The sequence below is a fragment of the Apodemus sylvaticus genome, chromosome 8, assembly GCF_947179515.1.
Source record: "Apodemus sylvaticus chromosome 8, mApoSyl1.1, whole genome shotgun sequence".
In the NCBI taxonomy this organism is placed as follows: domain Eukaryota; kingdom Metazoa; phylum Chordata; class Mammalia; order Rodentia; family Muridae; genus Apodemus; species Apodemus sylvaticus.
The window spans coordinates 85,014,972-85,036,189 of record NC_067479.1 but is presented as its reverse complement, the minus strand read 5'-3'; the positions used below and the strand labels follow the sequence as shown (position 1 = coordinate 85,036,189).

Sequence of the window (21,218 nt, the reverse complement as noted above, 5' to 3'; positions counted from 1 at the left end):
TCACTATGCATGTACAAACTATTTTACTACAAGTCACATGTCATCAATTCATCCCAACTGCACTTAGCTCTCCTCCATTCTCAGCCTGTCTGTCACACAGGCTAATTCTATGTAAGTACATGCACAAGTGCTGGCTTGTGTTCCACTCAACTTAGGAATGAAAATCAAAACCTGTCTCTAATCACATAAAAGCTACACAAGCCACCTGGAAATGGAGACTGTAAAAGCAGACCTGCCTCTCACACAGGCCGGCATTCCCTGCTGCTCAATTCTCCCCATCTCTCTGCATGTACTTACTCGTAGCTGTTCAAGGTCTGGTGGAGGAGGCGGGAAGTCAGGCTCCTGAGGTTGGAAGGCTTCTCTGACCTTGGCCACAGCTCCCAGGATCCGATATCCTGAGTCCAGGAAGCTCTTTTGCAGGCCTAAACACAAGACACTCATTTTCAGCTGGGTAGGTCAGTGCCCAGAGCACTGCCTGTCCAGCAGAAGAACTGGTTCCCACTAACACAGTTGGATATGGAACTGCTAGAGGGAATCATGGGTAGTGGCACAGGAAAGGGAAGGAGGACAAGTCAGAGGCCCCGAGGAAGTGTCACAGGCCCGCTGCTCCTACAGTGGTGAGCATGCCTTTGGACTGTACAAGTAACAAGTTCTTGGAGAATGCTGGGTGCAAATGCTAGGCTTGGGCAGCACCTATCACTTCTCTTATGATGAAGCAGTCCTGAGATAGGTCTTTGGAGTGCAGAGCATGGAAGATGGCAGTTTTAGATTAGGTTCCTAACTCCCCGGAGTCCATCTCACCTTTCTCTCTGTGTCCATGCTCTAGCTGGCATTCGGCGTGTTAACCCTTATCTTGAATTGCTAAGCTATGAGAAACTCCAAATAGGTGACCAAAAACATCCACAGAGATGGAGGACTAGGAATTTGAGAAAAAGGCTGCTGACGTCAGAAGTGAGTCAGGCGCCTAGATTCTCATTAATGAGAGGGAAATGTTGGTTTCCAAAGAAAAAGGAATATACATGATTTGCAATTAATCAAGTGGCTGCAGTTACTAACTCCCTTGGTAGTATTGAAACTATGATGAAAATGTAGCTGAAGAAAATTAAAAATCTCTCATGTAGGGCCTAAGAGACAAAGTTACTTGAAGTCCTCTAGATTTAACAAAAACAAAACTCTCTACAGAAAATGGTCATTAAATGCGAGAAAAGTAAAAGAGAAGAGATACCAACTTCGTGAGCATAATGGTTGGCAGATAATTAACATTTCTTTTAAAGTTCCTAAAATTATGACTACCGACAGGAGTAGCAAGCCAGACATTAGGAAAGGGCAGAGAACCGGATTCAGAAATTGACAGGCCTGATGATACTGCAAAAAATTTGAACAGAAGAAAACCTAAATGTCTACTGTGTTTTTTTTTCATTGTGTGGTTTTTTTTTTTTTTTTTTTTTTTTTTGAGATATTCTGTCATTCATTCTGTAACTCTGCCCTGACTGACCTCAAACTGACAGTTATCCTTCTGCCTCAGCATCCTGGGTGTTGAGATTACAAGAGAGAGCACCAAACCAGGCAGTGTCCATACGTTTCCCCCCCCCCCCCCCCCCCAGATTTTATACATGGTGGCTGTGAATAAGTACTCTTTTCCCGTCTCCACCGAGTTAGCCTAGCAATTAGAATGAAGGACACCGTGCACTGCTGCTTACCAGGGTCAGAGATGTTTCCAGCCACAGCCTTGGCATCCATCACCATGGGGGAGATTGTTTTGCTCAGTTCATCAGAGGCAGCTTTCACAGCCTCGCGGAACTTCGGGTCCTCAGAGTTCTCTACCTCCCTCTTAGCAACCAGCAGAATCCGGTTGGCCCGACGAGCAATGCTTGTTGCTCCAGCGACCAGCATCTGAGGCTGAATATTGGCCATGGCTACCTTACACTTGTCCAGGTCTTTTTTAATTGCTTCTTCAGAAGCATCCAACAGAGATTTGGTATCAATAGCCTCGTCCACCAGCCCTGTCAAGAGAACAGGAATGGGACTGAATTTGCTTTTAGAAGAACAAAGATTCAAAAACACTGTTGTCTGTTTGCATCTCATGAGAAAGTACAACACTCAGAATTCTCTTCTCAGTTCAAAGCTCTTCCTACAAAGTTGAAAGCTTTCAAGTGAACAAAATAACTTTAAAAAACAGAAGTGCAAGCAGCACAGCCCAGGAGGCCATTTGGCCTCAGAATTATACTGACCGTGGTCACTGGCCCTCTTATATCCACCACAGAGAACCAGACACGCAAAGACATCAGGAGGAACCGGGACTGAGTCTGAAACCTTCACCGCATCACCACCACGGTATCTGCTAATAGCATTCTCTCCCTTCCCGGCTCACTGTCCACCACCTGCTGATTGTTGGCAGCTTGAAGTGCCTAAGACGAGCCACGCGGAGGACTCCAGTAACCCTAACAGCCTCGTTCGTGCTTCAGTTACCTCGCTTCAGACACCTTGGGAGCTCGGCTTTCACCTCTGGCTGCTACAGACCCCTGACAACAGGTTCAGCTGCTGGGACAGCGAAGATCCTACACTCCTCATTTCTGCCTTTCTGTCCCGTCCCTCTACAGAGCACTCAGAGGCACTTCTGCAGACACAGGTGTTTCTTTTTTTTTTTAGAACTATGTAGTTGATAAATTGGAGGAAACTCTGAGACAAGCTGGGTTAAATAGTAGCTATTGTGGTTCCCTGAAATGTGAACCCTCTGAAAATGACAGGGACACTTACTGTATCCACAAACACCGCCTCCCAGCCTCTGAAACCAAACTCTGGCTGGGACTGAGCAAAGACGGTATTCAAAGAGAAGATAGGGGCTGTAACAATGACCATCACACCAGAGGGCGGCTCTAAAATAAAAGAAGCTCAAACAGCCTCTCGTCCATCCGTCCATCTGTCCATCCGTCCGTCTGATGCGGTAGCAAAGCTTGAATGAGAAGCCGCCACTGCTCAGCAGCCTAAGCAGGCCCAGCACACTGCCGAGCCCTGACTGCCCCTGTATCCCATTACAGCTGATAGAACCGGTCCTGCTTGAGGTCAGACCAAAGGCATTCTGCAAAACTCTACCTGTCATTTTTTCAACATTATCAATCCACTGGTTCTTCATGGTCTCAAAATGTTCATAAGCAGCTTGGTTACCAGGGTTCCTCAGTAAGATTCGAGCAGCCGAGATGACCTGTCAATAACAAAGCAATTTTCAAATACCAGAGCACCAGTGCTTTCCAAATATAAATCCAGAGTAAAGTTTTTCTCCAATTTACCTATAGGTGGCACCAGAAAACCAAAATTGGCAAGCCTCTTCAGGCTAAATGCATTAAGTCTGATGCTATAAACTTTGCACAAAGGCTTAGACAGAGTCACAGCCGAGTTTTAAGGAAAAAATAAGGTGTCAAAGTAAATGAGAAGTCATTTAATATTTCAGAAGACCAACAAAACTGACATATACTCAATAATTGATGTCTTGACATCAACCCTTCCATCTTAAAAAGAGTCAAAAAGAAACTAAAAATGTAGTTAGGCAAGGCAATACAATCCTGTAATTCCCAGCCTGAGGCAGGAGGTTTACAAGTTCAAAATAACCCTAGGCAAAATATTGTGATAAAACAACCACCACCAATGTGGTGCTATAATCCCTAAATGTCAGCACTTGGAGGTGGGAAACAGGCAGAAGGACCCCAAACAGAGAGAGTGAGAGACAGAGACAAAGAGAGACAGAGACAGAGAGAGAGACAGTGCTGGGGATTGTGGACATGCTTTTAATCCTAGCACTGGGGAAAACAGACAGGCAGAACTCCAATCCATTCTACACAGTGAAATTCCAGGCCATCGAGGCGTCATAGTAAATCCCTGTCTATTAAATAAAAGAGAGCAACAAAACATTATTCAAATTGATTAATCAATAATGGTGATTAAAATACACAATTAACCAATTACTCAAAATTCTTTTAGAATAATATTAACTAAAACACCTGTTCATTTAACAAACTGCTTTCACATTCATTACATGCTGAATCTTTACGACAACCCCATAAGAAGTCAAGACACCGATGAGGTCTAGGTTCCAAGGCAGTCAGTGTCGGTGTTGGGGAAAAGCACTGAGTGCCTGGTAGTGCACAGTGCGTGCACGTGTGTATTTATTCCTCAACACAGTGCACTGTGAAGGAATTCACTTCATGGAATAAGAAAGCTAGGAAATATCTGAGTCCAGACCTGTCTCTAAAGTCCACGTTCTTTCCAAGACTGGAGTTTTAAGTCTAGTTTTCTGCGTCTTTTGTTTCTGGAAGCACAAGGACAACTGTATTATAAAAGAAAGGCCACAGTGCATGCAAGCTGTAAAATGAGCAGCTGCCTGGAGGAGTCGAGCAAAGGAGACAGAAGCCATTTAAGCTGGCACAGAGGTCAGACACATGGGAGACAAGCAGCCACGCGGGAAGGACAGATTCTTTAGAAAAAAAAAAGCAAAACCAAAATATTGGAGCAAAAGCCCAAAGTGCTAAGGAAAACATGTTGGAATACAGGTCGAAAAAAGTAAAGGAAAAGTTGGTTTTTCTGAATAATTCAGTAAAGCAGGAGACCTAGTGTGCCCCAAATGGCTGTAGGCCATAACTTTCTGCCTTTCTGGGTTTGTTGTTGCTGTTGTTATTGTTTGTTTTACTGAATTTTGTTTGTTTTTTTGGTTTTAATCTCACTTCTGTTCTGAGAGATAGCTCAGTGGATAAGAGCACTGACTGCTCTTCCAGAGGTCCTGAGTTCAATTCCTTGCAACCACGTGGTGACTCAAACATCTGTAATGGGATCTGATGCCCTCTTCTGGTGTGTCTGAAGACAGCTACAGTGAACTCATATACATAAATAAATATTTGTTTTTAAAAAATGTCTTTAATTTTAAAAAGAACATTTGAACAATATAATAAATAATATTACTTGCTTCAGATGTCCCAAGTAATCAGCTTTTACCACCTAAACTGATGCCAAACTGTTAAGTTATGTTCTCTTCTTTGCCCCTCAGCCAGAGGGCACTGCATATGTGTTTGCATGTGTGTTATGCTAATAGATGCTGGAAACAGGGGAAAAAAAGTTTGTGTTTTATGAAATGTTCTGAAAAGGCTGGAAAAGCCAGCACACTGGTGTGTGCCTCCATGCCATCCCAGCACAGTAGTGTAGCCTCCATGCCATCCCAGCATAGTAGTGTGTAGCCTCCATGCCATCCCAGCACAGTAGTGTAGCCTCCATGCTATCCCAGCACAGTAGTGTAGCCTCCATGCTATCCCAGCACAGTAGTGTAGCCTCCATGCCATCCCAGCATAGTAGTGTAGCCTCCATGCCATCCCAGCACAGTAGTGTAGCCTCCATGCCATCCCAGCACAGTAGTGTGTGCCTCCATGCTATCCCAGCACAGTAGTGTAGCCTCCATGCCATCCCAGCACAGTAGTGTGTGCCTCCATGCTATCCCAGCACAGTAGTGTAGCCTCCATGCCATCCCAGCACAGTAGTGTGTGCCTCCATGCCATCCCAGCACAGTAGTGTGTGCCTCCATGCTATCCCAGCACAGTAGTGTAGCCTCCATGCCATCCCAGCACAGTAGTGTAGCCTCCATGCCATCCCAGCACAGTAGTGTGTGCCTCCATGCTATCCCAGCACAGTAGTGTAGCCTCCATGCTATCCCAGCACAGTAGTGTAGCCTCCATGCCATCGCTTGAGGAACCAGGGTCAGCTCCAGGTCAGCCTGTCTTCCTAACAAGATCCAGATTCTAAAACTTTTTTTTTTTTTTTTTAAATTAAATGATTGTGCTGTTTCCGAATGGGCTGGGGCACACAGCTCCATGGTGGTGGGAGGTATCTGCCCTTTGTGTCTCTAACCCTGGGTTCCATACCTAATGATGGGAAAGAAAAGGGAAGGAAAACGGAGAAACAGGCAACATGGACACACACATGGGCCATTTCCCTCCCTCCCCAGAGAAGTTCAACAAAAGCTAGGACACAGACTTCCAGCAGAAGTCCGAGAAGGGGGAAAAAATCAAGTCTGCAAAATATCACACGAAATGCTGAGCTAATGTTTCTAAGAAAGCAGCTAGGTGTGGTTTTGTACACCTACAGTCCTAGCGCTAGACAGTTTTAGTCCAGCTTGGGCTACAGAAAAAAAAGAGCCTGCCTCAGAAAAGAGGGGTTGGGGCAGGAAGAGGAAGCTGGCTGATTTATCAGAACTTTCTTAAAAAAAAAAAAAAAGATTTATTTATTTATTATATTAAGTACACTGTAGCTGTTTTCAGACACCCCCAGAAGAGGGCGTCAGATCTCATTACAGATGGTTGTGAGTCACTATGTGGTTGCTGGGATTTGAACTCAGGACCTTTGGAAGAGCAGTCAGTGCTCTCAACGACTGAGCCCTCTCTCCAGCCCCAGAATTTTCATTTCCAGTCTTTTGTTCTCCAAATTCCTGGCTATACTCTGCTTCCATAATTAGATAGCTCAGTTAAGCAGTTAGATAGAAAAAAAGAAATAAGCAATGGAAATAGCTAATTTTTTTTCAATATCCTCAAAGAGATGCCATGGGAAGACAGAAAATAAATAAACTTTCTCTTAATATTATCCAAATATTTTCTTAATTACACATGTGTGATAGAGAAGAAGACTGCTTTACCACTTGTCTTTTGGTTTTGAAAGAATACTGATCATTATTTAAACATTCAAACAATGAAGAAATGTACAAAGTTCGAAGTTCCATAGAATCCTAGAGATCACCAAGTTTGACCCAATGAATGTTATATAAATATGCATGTGGGGGGGGGTGCGTATGTGTGAGTGTGTGTCTGTCTGTCTGTGTGTACAGTGTGTATGTATGATATGGATGCACATACAAGCATTTGTATGTGTAAGTGTGCTACATGTGTAGCACAAATATATATGGCAGTCAAAGGACAACCTTAGTATCGGTCCTTACCTTGTAACTTGTTGAAGACAAAGGTCTCTTTGTTGTTCATAACCTCACTGGTCTGAGAATCCCAGGGATTCTCCTGTCCACGCCCACCATCCCCTGAGCACTGTATGACAGACATATCCTACTATAACTAGCATTTACATAAGTTCTGGGGATTCGGGCTCAAGCCACATAGCTATGTGGCAAGTGCTTTCTCTGCTGAGCTATTATTTCCCTAGCTCCACATGCATGTTTTTAAGATTTATTTTTATTATTTGTAATTATGTGTGGGTATGTGTGTGGTATATGGCTATGTGCATATGAATGCAGGTGCCCATGAAGATCAGAAGCATCAGATCCCCTAGAGACAGAATTCCAGACATTTGTGAACCACATGACATGGTTGCTGGGAACCAAAGTGAGGTCTTCTAGGAGAGCTTTTACAAGCTCAGCAGTTAGGAGCCGTCCTACATCCCGTCCCTCAGCGTACTCTTCCTTTCTTTCTATTTTTTATATGTGATCTTTAAAAAGCATCTGTACTTGATTTCATTTCCTGAATACTGTACCATGATAGTGAAAGGAAGAGTGAGCAAAAGCTAACCTGGGGAGTGAGTTCTCGGGCTGTCTTCACAGATGCCTGGATGCCTTCCACTGTCGATTTATTGGCAGTGCCAACAGCAGCTGCCTTCTCCGCTGTGGCTCCAAGCCTTCCTGAATGGTTTTCAAAATTGGCTGCCCTTTCATCAAATACCTTGAGAAAAAAATAAATAAATAAAGACATCAAGGAAATGTATTTCCATATAATGCATCAGGAAACCTGAAAAAAGGTCTTTTTAATCTGATTCTGCAACTGCTCAAAGATCTTATTAATAAAACAATAGTCAAATGGCAAATCTTGACCTTTATGTATTTCCTCAGAGGTTCAGTCTTAAGCATCATTTACACACACAAAGAGGCACATCCCCAAATCTTCATTTAAACCTACTTACCAAGAGCACACACAGGACTCACCCAATGTGTAGACTAGATAATTTCATTCCCTAAAGGCCTTCTTATTTGAAGAGGACAGATAAACCCCTCCAGGCTCCACTGAGGACAACCGGTGCATTACAATCCCCAAGGATCCACAGAGCCCTCACCTGGCTCCAACTTCCTCTCACAGATCCCATTACCATTAATGTTGTAAAAACTCTGCCCTTGACCTCAATGGGAAAAACAATAGCTCATACTCATACCAGACAGAACACAGAAGCAAGGATGGGTGATTTTATTAGTTCTAAGTGCAAAACTGTCGATATGACTGTTTAGTTGGATTTCTGAATAGTTTAAAAAACTAACTTTCCCTTCCTTCATGGATATCATGAGAGGCTGTACATTATCAAAAAAAATTTAAAAATAAAAACCTAACTTATAAATGACAAAAAGGTTTCTATTTGTTTGGGTAATATTAGGATTGATATCTGGAAAACAAGGTATAGCAGACAGCACTAGGTCAGGTTTTGCTACATACAGAGCCTGCCAGGAGCCTGCCAGGATACTTCCTCTTTTATGTCCTACTAATGATATTTGAGAGTACCACTTCCATACCTGGCAACCAACTCTGACTCAAGTCAGACGATCTGTAAAGGTTTCATAGTTCAATAGCAAGCTCCATTCTCATTCCAATGTTCTGCACCCACCATCTGACGGTCCCTTGACCCATCCTGACCTTTTGTTTTGATTCTGCTTCCTAGCCAGGCCATGTTGACACATGCCATTAATCCCAGCACTTGGGAGGCAAAAGCAAGCAGGTCTCTGAGTACAAGGCCAGCCTGGTCTACAAAGTGAGTTCTAGAACAAAAACAAAATGAAGGAAAGGACAGAAAAGGAAAGGAAAGAAAGACAAAAAAAAATGGAGAATACAATTAGCATCTAAAGGGGTTCCCTTTCTGGGAAGCCCAGAAACAGGTATTTGTAAAAACGGTGTTGCTATGTGAAATAGCAGAGCTATACAACAATCTTATGGGTGTAAAAGGAAAGGCACTTAACTCATCCAGAAATCAAATACAATAAAGAAGGAACAGGAAACAGGCAGAAAAGAAGCTGGAAGTAATTAGGTAGGCAGAGGGAGGAAGCAAGGACACAAGGGCCAAGTATGCACAACATTACACTCAACTAGCTACTGCAGAAGCATGGAGTAAGAGCCGACAACCTCTACGAAATCAACATACAAAAAGTAGTCAAAGCCAGACCACGGGGGCTCGGGCACAGAGCTCATTGGTAGAGTGCTCGGCCAGCATGCAGGAAGCCCTGATCTGATCCCAGATCCCACAAGTCAGCTGTTAAGGCGCAATCTATGAATCCAGCCCTGAGGATGATCAGGAGCTCAAGGCTACCCTCACACTCCAAGGTTAGCCCGGGGTACATGACAACAAACAAACATTTTTTTAAAAAAAAGCCACATCATGAAACTCCAGCTTTATCCTGATGCCCACTGAGAAGATCCAGGAGATCAGGGTTGGATGAAGTTTCCCTCTTCCCCAGTTGGTAGTTTAATGCATGATTCAAAGACAGCAGAGCTAAGCAACTATTTAGGGAGTGGAGAACAAGAATAGGATTTTAAACTATGGCAATATGATCGAATTCAAAATGATTTTTGATATAAAATTAATATGCCTGAGTTATCTGTTGGTGTAAAGGGCTAGGAAAAGGCACTGGAAACAAACAATTTCAAAGAGAAACTTATCTTATGCTTAGGAACCTATAAAGCATCTAGAATCAAGATTCTAAATGGACAAGAAAAAGCAGATAGCTAAAATTTAGGAGTCTGAAATTCAGAAGCCTGGGATGAGAGAAAGTAGCAAGTCTCCCCAGTGGAAGGAGACCCTGAACAGAAACACCTCCCAACCTCGGCCAGAAAGAGAAAGAAGAGTCACTAAGAAACAACATTTACCCAAAATTTTACACCCTGGGTGGCCCTCCAAACTTTTTCCTCTGCTACTAATTAAAGGCTACAAAAGCACACACTTCCTGTCCTAGGTTCTTGCTATGTGACAGAGTCTAGACATCGAGGAACTGTGACATTCTCCCCAAGAGTTACATTCAGCACCAGTCGTAACTAACACTGCTTAGGGAGCTGGCCCTCAATTTCTGACAAAGCTAAGCCTACATGGAACTTTCATGATGACCCCAAGCCAAACAGACCACGCGTGTGTGCGTGTGTGTGTGTGTGTGTGTGTGTGTGTGTGTGTGTGTGTTTGTTGTTCTGTTTGAAACAAGATCTCACATAACCTAGGCTAGCTGGGGAGTCAAGGATGGCCTTGAACTTCTTCTTCTGTCCCCACCTCCTGAGCGCTGGGATTCCCCAACACCAGCTTTTGCAGTGCTGGAGATTTTGTGCATGCTAAGCAAGTACTTGACAAAGTGAGCTATAGCCCCAGCCCATCAAACATCAATAACTTATAAGAAGAAAAGTAGGGTATGGATATTAAGAACTCCCAGGGATGAGGAATGGGGTTTTTCATGTACAGTCACACAAGAGTGAGATTTCAATAGAAAGGTGAAGAGAATGAATAAATATAATTTGTGATAAGAAAAGCAAGTGTCAAGGGCTTGAGTAGAACTCACACACATTCAAGGAGCGTGCCGGGTATTTGAGATCAATGTGAATAGAGGAATAAGAAGAGGATGAATAGTGTTATAGTGAGGTTGAGGAGGTAGTTAGGGACCAGACTTCAGTAGTTAAGCTACTTATATAGATCTATACTAATTTACAGGAGTCAACTACATCCCACCTCTCTGCAGCTTAGCTTTCAACAGTTTTCAATTAAAACAGCTATAGTAGCTGGGTATAGTAGTGCACATCTGCAGTCCCAGTATTTGGGAGAGGAGTAGCACAAGTTCAAGGCTAGCCTGGGATCTGTAAACAAGACCTTGTCTCAAAACTATAATACAACACATTGAGAGTATCTACATAATAAAAATCCAAGCAACATTTATTTACAAACCAGGCCTTTTGGGTAGCTTATCAGCACATTACTGGCCTGCTATTCACTGTAATGATTCTGGCTTCACTTAGGGAAAAGGAGGGTTTGCACAGAATTATTACATCAAATGAGTTTAAAGAATTGTCCTGACTTGTGCTGAGCCTACAGTGTGGTTCAGAAAGCTGTGGCTGGAGGGACCCTCACCCCTCATTTCTTCCTGACTGCAGTGATGCCTTCCCATAAGAACACCCACCATGAAAACCACAGAGGGGCCAGGATTTCTTACAAATGCCAAAAGCACTTACTTCCACGTCATGCTTCTTGACACGTAATGAAAACCAGCTCCACTTGCTTAGTGACCACACATGCTACAACTTCACTTAAAGACAGATACAGCAGACATACTGGTTGAACTACAACACTCCCCTCTTGCACTTCGATCTTTTGTCCGCAATCATCCTCTGTACTTCAGACACCTACCTCTTCCCTATTGGGCGCATCAGGAGGAGCAGTGGCCGCCACTGCCAACAGTTTGATGGGAGTTGTAGTATCGCTGAAAACATCGGACACCTCTTGAGTCATAGCTTCCTGCATCTGGGCTTTAAGATCCTTAAAAACATTGTTTATAGGTGAAAATGTATAGCAACGCCCACAGGCACATCTGCTATATGCCCTTACTCCACTGACCCATTCTTTCATTCTTTCATTCATTTACCTTCAGAACTATTTCTTGAATATCAAATGTGTACAAAGCACAAATATGACTCCTTTCTCGATGCACACTGTGAAATGACAGAGCCTCAGGGCTGAGCACAGAGCAGGCTCTAAGGTGAAACAGAGTTCCTCACCATTCCCAGTTTTAGCCAGGCCTAGTGATGACTGTATTAACTACTTAGAAGACTCAGTACCAAATTTCTAAATAGTTCAATATTTTAAAAGGAATAAAAGCCGGGCAGTGGTGGCGCACGCCTGTAATCCCAGCACTTGGGAGGCAGAGGCAGGTGGATTTCTGAGTTCGAGGCCAGCCTGGTCTACAGAGTGAGTTCCAGGACAGCCAGGGCTACACAGAGAAACCCTGTCTTTTAAAAAAAAAAAAAAAAAAAAAAAAAAAAACCAAAAGGAATAAAAAATGGGAATAAAGTTTATGGAAAAACTCAATAACCTCCAGCTACATGGGTATAATTGCTGCAATCAGAAAGTCATATCGTGAAGGTTGCCAAGAGTTCAAGGCCAGCCTGGGCTATAGAGTGAGATACCTTATCTAAATAAATGCCGACTAAATAAACTGATATCTGCATAGAGTAAATCATGACAGATCTCTTAATTAAATGTGAGTTAGAAAAATGTTAATTGCTGCCACTTAGCTTTCTCCTAATTAGCTCTAATTTTCTATTATATTTGTCTTATTTTAATTTTCCCTAAAGCCAACAATCTCAAGCTTAAGGTCACGCTGGGGGCAGCTCAGTCAGTAAAGTGCTTGCCTTGCCACATGAGAACCTGTATGTAAGCTCCCAAACTCCCATTAACAATGCTGGCACTGGAGAGGTGCTGACAGGCAGATCCCTGGGGCTCCCTGGTTACCAAGCCTACCCTACTCTGCAAGTCCCAGAACAATGAGATGCTCTGTCTCAAAACATAAGGCTGGATGGTACCTGACACCTGAATTATACTCTGACCTCCACATGCATGCACACACACTGTACAAAAGTCTCCTCTGTCTGCTGTTTCTCAACACCAAGACATCGGAAAGTATGCCACGGGAAGTCTACCTTTAAGGAGTCCTGAAGCTGCGATGCAAGTGCTCTCGCCTGAGGACTCTCCCCCTCCCCTCGGGCAGCCAGGTCAGCCAGCTGAGCGGTTAGCTGGTCTACACGGTCACACTTGGCAAGAAGATCTTGGCGATAAGGTCCCATCATGACATTGGCCAGTCGATGCCCTTCAGCCACAAGTCCACGGATGGCAGCCTGACCTACACCAAAAGAAAAACACTGAGGTTTACACAGACCAAGAAAGACAATTGTATTGCCACACCAGATTTTGTTTTAGAGTTGCTGTTTAAACATCTTTCTTTTTTTTTTCTTTTCTTTCCTTCCCTCCCCCCCGCCCCCCACCCCCCACTCCCCTACCCCTTGCCCACTTCCCTTTCTCCCTCTTGCTCCAGCCGCATTCACTCCAGTCCATAGGTTCTTTATTTGTTTCTCGTTACAGATGGTTCTGAGCCACCATGTGGGTGCTGGAATTTGAACTCATGACCTCTGGAAGAGGAGCTGGTGCTCTTAACTGATGAGCCATCTCACCAGCCCCACTCCATATTTATTTTAGATAACATTTAATAGGGGTACAGGGTTCCCTGACAAAATATAACTCTTTGGAAATACAGAAGAGTATAAAGAGAACACACTATGAATTAACTTTTCAGGGGGGCGGGGGCTGGGATTTGACCCAGAGCCTCACGCATATCTAATACTGACCTACACCCAAGCCTAACTTTTATTCCCTGACTCCTATTCTTTCCAATGAGCAGTATCCATTAACTAAATATCTTTTTAAAGCATGGTCTAGGGATGGGAAGTGTAACATAATGCCAAACTACTTGCCTCGCACTATAAAAGCAACAAAAACAAAAATATAACCTACAAATGTTTATATATATATTTTATTTTATTATCTTTATTTTTTTTTATGTACATTAGTATTTGGCCTGCATGTATGTCTATGTGAGGGTGTCATATCCCCTGGAACTGAAGTCACAGACAGCTGTGAGCTGCCATGTGGGTGCTGCACATTGACCCTGGATCCTCTGGAAGAGCAGCCAGTTACATTTTATTACATTAACCATAGCTATCTGACTGCTTGCTAAGTATTAGTGAATATTCATATTGTTTACATACTTTCTGATAATAACTTAGAAATGAATTAACAGGAAAAAAAAACACTCCTAAAACCAAACTGCAGACCCAGTAGGTATGAAGATTTTAATAGCACTGTGCATAGAACAGGAGATTCAGTGTTTATGTCATTTCATTCCTATACCCAGTGATGCATCTGCCCATTCTCTAGCCCTTCACTGACACCAGGCATGACTAACTTAAACCCTCATCTTACCCAGTGTACAGAGGAAAAGAGAGCATTATCTTTCAGCCATGGCAAATGTGCCAGGCAATCATGAAACAAATTATATACATTTTTCGTGGGTCTTCTTAAAATCAAACTTCTAGGTTATAAAATTTTCAACTTTCAGCAAGGCACTGTGGTGCATGCCTTTAATCTCAGTACTCAGGAGCCAGAGGCAGATGGATCTCTGTGAATTCAAGGCTAACCTGGCCTATATATATATGATTGATAATTAGTTCAAAGCTTCAATTATGAAGCTCTTTCTGTTTGTCCACAGCAAAATTATTTCCTCTCTAATACTTCTCAATTAAATCACAGAGATCTTACTAGCCACATCTGGATACGGAACCATACTGAAAAGTGACTTCCTGGTGGCTGGAGAACCCTTTCAGCACCTTGTTACCAATCATCAAGTAAATGTGGCAGTGACCGGCACATCTGCACTGAGACCAGCCCTTACCGACTCCACGGTCATCTACGGTAGGATTATCAATCCATCGCTGCGCCTGTTCAATCTTGCCCTCGAGGTGGACAGCTGCCTTGGCAGGTCTGCTGTTGGCCACAGCCCTGTTGGTTTTGGTCTGCAGGTTCTGTAGCGCCGTCGCCACTTGTTTAGCCAAGGCTCGAGCCTCTGGGGAGTCTCCTTTCCCCCTAAAGAAGTAAAGATGACCATCTAGCTATAGTTTACATTGTAGACATGATCTATGTTGAGATAATTGAACTGTTAATAATGTGTTAATGAGAATGAAAATTGCTAATGATTACCAAATTGATTTGAGATGAAAGTTTTACTTAGCCCATAAAAATGAAAATAGTTTAAATGCGCATTACTTTCTCCTAGCTTGAGTCAGTCTTCACAATTATACCAGGTTAAGTTAGCTGAGCTCACTCACTTATCACTAGATTGCCTGCACTCTCCCCTGCCACGTGTAAAACCACAAACACCCCATGTAACTAGGTGTGCCCAGACAAGCATGTGAGTAGTAGAAGCCGTATCAGTAATAACACAACTAGTAATGATGCTGCATCTGAGTCCTAATTTTCCCAGCTATGCTACAAGCTCTCCCCTCTCATCATTTAAGCCTCACATCATCCTTAGGAAGTAAAGTACAGTATTAGCCAAAACATGAAACCGATACACAAAGGTGATTAAGATCCCATTATTTAATTCATTGGAGTCAGGATTCAAATCTGGCCCTCTGAGTTTAGAAGCCTCACTTTTCTATTTGGTTTTGATTTTGTATTTTACCTGAGATAGAGTTTCTCTGTGTAGCCCTGGCCATCCTGGAACTTACTCTGTAAACCAAACTGGCCCCCAACTCACAGAGTCCTGCCTGTCTCTGCTTCCTAAGAGCTGAGATTAAAGGTGTGAACCGCCACCAACTTAGAATGCTCACATTTTAAGCTACCACTTATATTACCATATGGTAGTATTATATAACCCCCATTCTCTGCCATAACTGATTGAACTGGGTGGTTTCTACTCAAAAACAACACACCTGCAATCCCAAATTATACTTAATTATTATATTCTAGTGTTTCTCAAAGTACAGTGTGAATAAAAGGTATCTGGGACTTTAATTTTAGATTCAGATAGTTAAGTCCACCATCAAAAGAGTCCCTGATAAGTTATGTCTAGGATGAGGTAAAGGTCCACATTTTAAACAAAATTTGCAGGTAATCCTTGATCCATGATTCAGAAAGATTTTTTAGTCACCTCACAGAGACTCTGGAGCTAGAAAATCCTGTTAGACCTGGGGCCTGGTAAGTCAAACCAAAGGAAGCACCCCCCCCCCAATAAAGTAAACAAAAAGAGCGAACAGACACGCAGGGTCCATTCCTCTGCTAAGTAAGACACTGAAGGGGAATGGGAGCTTCTAGTGACTTCTAGACTTGGCCACAGTTCAGGCTGGCCTCCCATTAGCTTCCTCTAGATATTTTCAATAACCCTTCACTTTGTACCTGATCTAGTTCCTAGCAGCCAAAGAACCTGAACTAATGCATTAACACAGGAATAAAACAAACAAAAAACCACATTAGTCTCAGGAATAGAAACTGTCCCAAAAGAACTAATTCCAAAAATGTGACTCTGGCCATTAAGAAAAGGAAAAGATGGGCTGGAGAGATGGCTCAGAGGTTAAGAGGTTAAGAGGTTAAGACTGCTCTTCCAGAGGTCCTGAGTTCGATTCCCAGCAACCACATGGTGGCTCACAACCATCTGTAATGGGATCCGATGTACTTTTCTAGTGTGTGTCTGAAGACAGATACAGTGTATTCACATAAATAAATTAAAAAAAAAAAGTGGGATTTGAAAAAAAAGAAAAGAAAAGAAAAGGAAAAGATCGGGCTGGGATGGCTCAGCAGTTATGAGCACTGGCTGCTCTTTCAGAGGGCTCAGGTTCGATTCCCAGCATCCACACTGTGGCTCATAACTGACTGTAACTCCAGGTACAGCGTCCACGCCTTCTTCTGACTTCTGTAAGCACCAGCCATGCATGTGATATCCAGACAAACACCCATACAACATAAACTAAGTAACAATTTAAGAAAGAAAAGAAAACACAAAGAATCCGGTCAACTTTGCACCTTGAGATTACTCAGTCAAAGAAAAGTACCTTCCTCTGGCTCATCTATAAAGATAAAAATACAACACTGGGGGGGGGGGGGGGGCACATGCCTTTAATCCTAGCACTTGGGAGGTAGAGGTAGCAGATCTCTGAGCTTGAGGTCAGCCTGGTCTGCAGAGGGTTCCAGGACAACCAAGGCTGTTACACAGAGGAAACTTTATCTCAGTGGGAGAAAAAAAAAAAAGTCAATCCATCTGGCAAAATGACTCATTTTAAAAATGTCTTTATTATTTTAAGTTTCTCTAACCTCCCCTCTTAACACCATGTATACCATGGTTTTCACATGACTAGTGCCGCTGCTGGGCGGTTGCATGCTGTCTGTTTATGTTACAATGATAAGCATGAAGATGGTATTCATGGCCACACATGAAGGCCTACTGTTATCACTATTACAGAAGTTATCTCCTGGTCATCTAAAAAGCATTCCAAGTATCTATGTAATAAACTGTGCTAGATCCTAGGAATTCACAGCCTCTGCCTTTTTGCTTTATGAGCCAGTGATGTTCTTGTTGTCAGAAGATTCTAATGAATCTCTTACTTTGGGAGGCTAAAAATAGGCATTTTTCTCACAGAAGAACAGAAATAGAACATATAAGTTAAGTAGAAGAAATGGAATAGTCCCAGATGTTTGACTTTGGTTATCCTTGGAAAACAGTGCTGCAGGACTGTGGTGGAAATGAGGCATGTCTTCCCCCATCATTCCCTCTGTAACTTCCCTAAGGACAGGTTGAGAGGTTCTGGCAAGGGGAGTGCAGCCACTATACTACGCCCCTAACCAAGATCAGTCCTCCTCTAGCTCTCAGGCTAAGTCCATCCTTGTGAACAAAGCAGTCGTTCTGGAGAGATACACAGGGAGCGGTACAGGAAGGCAAGGCAACCTCAGACACCAGATGGGCCAGCCAGACTACCCTTCTCCCTCCTACTGTACGATTTTTGGTTTGGTGTGGTTTGGTTTAGTTTAGTTTGGTTTGGTTTGGTTTGGTTTGGTTTGGTTTGGTTTGGTTTGGTTTGGTTTGGTTTCTTCAAATAGGGTCTCACATCAAATTCATGATGGAACCACGGGAGAACTTGAATTTCTGATCTTGTCTCTACCTTTCAATTTCTGGGATTATAGATCTTCCTCCATGTCTTGATTTATAAAATGCTGGTGACCAAACCCAGCCCCTACCCAAGAACTCTACAGATTAAACTATATCCCCAGCCCATGGTGCTGCTGTTGCTGTTATTTTAAAGAGAGCAATATATTTGTCAGAACAAAGGAATAACTCTTTTCTATATAATCAAAGTAGGTGCAATGAAAGCCTTTAAGAGAGGAAGCTGTGGCAAGGATGTTATTATAGGAACAATCATCCAGGAAATGTAATTTAAGAATCCTTTATGTAATTGCTATTCAAGAAATAACACTGCTGGGAAGGGGGAAAAGTGCCTTCTTAAGCTTCCTGTCTCTCTCACACATACACACAGGAGTCTTTTCACAGCTAACTAGAAAATAATTTTCCTTGTGTCTCAGACAGACATGTAACAAACAGAATATAGCCAGGAAAGTCATAGATTATAAATTATAAAAATAGAGCTTAAACATGAATTCTCAGAGGGCTAAATATATTCATTTAAAACCATTTGATCAGCAACAAATCAGTAAAATTCAACTACATCCCTGTACATTGTACAACTTCTATACATCAGATGCTCCAGAGGAAACATCTGACCTAGCCATGTCATAAACCTATGTAGCCTATGCATTTAACATGCATTATGTCTGCGGAAGGGTCCAAAGATCTACATGTTGGGGATTAGATACACATTTAACCTAAGGGGAGTCAACTCTCCACGCTCCTAGAGCTAAATAAGAGGGAGAGGGAGTGAGCAGTGAAATGAAGAGACACTAGGGAGAGACTCAGAAGTCAGATACATACTGTCTTCGCAAGTCTCCTAGTTTAGAGGTCAGAGCAGCTATCTCTCCAAGGGAGCGGAGGATGTCATCTCTCTCCTTAGGATCGTCACATAATTCTGCAATCTTCCGAGCTTCAGCCAAAGCCCCTCGAATCTGTTCTTCTCCTTCAGGTCCACCATTTGGATCTGCCAGCCAATTCTATACACCAAAACAGACAATGTAATCTACCCAGGAACCACATTTAAACATAACCATCAGGAGTGTCTTTAAAGTAGTCACACAGCATACTGGCATTTGCGTTTATAGAGTGCTAATTCTGATCATGTTATGAAGGTTCTTAGTCAGGTAAGATCAAGTCACTCCATCTTTTCTTTTCTAGGTACCATCACGTTATATTCCCCCATACACTCTTACCACTGATCTATACTTCCAGCCATGTTGATTTCCATTAAAATAAAGTTCCCAGGCTGAGGTTTTAGCATAATAGTACAGTACAGTGCTTTTGACTAACATGCACAAGGCCCTGAGTTTGATAACCAAACTGAAAGAAAAAAGGTAAATAACAAAAAGGAATAAAATATCTTCATAAGCTTTATCCTATTCTTTTAATTAATGAGACTTGTTTTCCAAGTTTATCAAGTATTTGTATTTGCTAAATGCTTAAAAGATATTTTGTATAGAAAGAATCTGAAATTGAATACCACTATGGCCTAATATAGTTGTTAAAGTTATGTCTTTTACTGTTTATTATAATGCTAAGTGCAGACCCTCAAGACCTGGAGTCTGCACACAGACGCTAGTGCTCCTGCCACCAGTTAACTATGATTGGAAAATAAAGATGCTGACAGCCAATAGCTGGGCAGAAGAGACATAGGTTGAGGTTTCATGGGCTTGGGGAAAGAGGATCACATGGAGAAGAAGAAAGGAGAAGCCAGCTGCTAAGCCAGCTGCTATGAAGTAGAAGAAAAATGTACTGAAGAGGAGAAGGAAGCCACCATGGGATAAGAGTGTGACCTTGGAGCTGCCCAATTAGAGTTAAGAGCAGCCTGGAAGCAACATAGTAAATAATAAGTAATAACTTGGGGTTATCAACAGGAAAGTAGAGTCTAAGAGCATGGACGCTAGGCTAATGTGCTGCATCAGGCTTATTAAAAATATAATAGCTGTGCATGTTTTTTATCTAGGAACTCAATAACCAAAGGTGGGGTCAAAACCCAGGCTAGGATTTTTAATGTGTCTTACTACATATAGTAGTGAATTCTAAGACAGAAACCTGTTTCAAAATCTAGGATTCTGTCATACACAGATGTTTTAACTACTTGAAGTACCAAAAATGAAGATCTTCAGTTCAAAATATAGACAAACGTGCATCTGCACCTATGATGGTATGGGGGACTGCTGGGATCGGTCCTCACTAAGGAACATCCATTATCTACCCACAGTAGAGGATGGCACAGGGCAGTGCAGAAGAGACGCAGGGTCCGTAAGAACCCTTCTCCTCCTTCTCTTTCTCCTGCCCCTCCTGAGAACCACCCCTACCTGGGCAGCATCAATCTTCTTTGCAATACTCTGCTTTGAGTTGGTCATGGCTTCCAGCTTCCGAGCTGCATTTTCCACTTTCGCAGTAAGCACATCGAGACCCTGAGACACTTGCTGAGCCTTCTGCATGGCCACCGGTGAGGCTCCTTGTCCTCTACTCAGAACGACAGATATAGTCATTACATCCTCTCAAACACTTAATAAAAATATTCATTTACCTAGTATGTGTAACTTTTATTAGCATGGGTGTCTCTATTTCCCCAATAAGCTTAGCCAGCACAAGAAAACAGAAGAAAGAAAAACATCCAAACCACCTACTTTCTCTTTTTGCTTTCTCTTATTTTTAGAGACCAGGTCTTATCTAACTGTAGCTGGCGCTGAACACCACATCTTCCAGCTTCTTTTCTCAAGTGGAAGAATTATAAACTGGCACCGCTGTGTCCAACTCACCTTAGCTTCAACCACTCAGAAGCCAGGCCAGCAAATTTTAATGATATATTTTTTTGACAGAGCTTATTTTTCTTTAAGTTTTATATATTTTACTTATATGAATATACTGTAACTATCTTCAGATACACCAGAAGAGGTCATTGGATCCCATGACAGATGGTTGTTAGCCACCATGTGGTTACTGGGAATTAAACTCAGAACCTCTGGAAGAGCAGTCAGTGCTCTTAACTGCTGAGACAGCTCTCCAACCCCAATAATAATTATTCTTGATTATAAAACCAAACATAAACTTCAGTGGGAAATTTTGATGGAGACCTTACTGTTATAGAGGGCTTTGTTACTATAGTAATGTATGCTTTAGAAATGAGTAGTTCATTAGCTTATTTATGGGAAATCCTATACCGAAATTATTTGAAAACATAGTGTATACAGTATAAGAAAGTATACCACATTGAAATCAATTAGATCTATGTTTCTAACTCCTAACTTTTGGCCCCTCTGGAATGTTTGTTCTCATGTTTAACATTTTTGGGCTTCAGAGTTTGTTTGGTTTAAGGTTTAGGGGATTTTGTTGTTTTGTTATAGAGACAAAGTCTTCCTATGTAGCACTGGCTAGCCCGGAACGCATTATTAAGACCAGGCTAGTTTCAAACTCTCAAATATTCACCTACCTGTGCCTCCCAAGT

The 21,218-nt window shown here is 42.4% G+C and overlaps 1 protein-coding gene across 2 annotated transcripts in view; it reads right to left on the bottom strand.

The window, feature by feature from the left end:
* The window catches only part of Vcl (vinculin), a 94,123-nt gene that overhangs the window by 10,794 nt on the left and 62,111 nt on the right, over positions 1-21,218 (bottom strand). For both annotated transcript variants that reach the window (XM_052189858.1, XM_052189857.1), the window contains exons 9-17: positions 20,083-20,236; positions 18,566-18,741; positions 14,483-14,673; positions 12,678-12,877; positions 11,389-11,517; positions 7,545-7,694; positions 3,094-3,202; positions 1,701-2,003; positions 298-422 (exon numbers count right to left, since the gene is read on the bottom strand). In XM_052189858.1, coding sequence (XP_052045818.1) covers positions 298-422; positions 1,701-2,003; positions 3,094-3,202; positions 7,545-7,694; positions 11,389-11,517; positions 12,678-12,877; positions 14,483-14,673; positions 18,566-18,741; positions 20,083-20,236 — 1,537 coding nt within the window. The remainder of the gene's footprint in view (positions 1-297; positions 423-1,700; positions 2,004-3,093; positions 3,203-7,544; positions 7,695-11,388; positions 11,518-12,677; positions 12,878-14,482; positions 14,674-18,565; positions 18,742-20,082; positions 20,237-21,218) is intronic.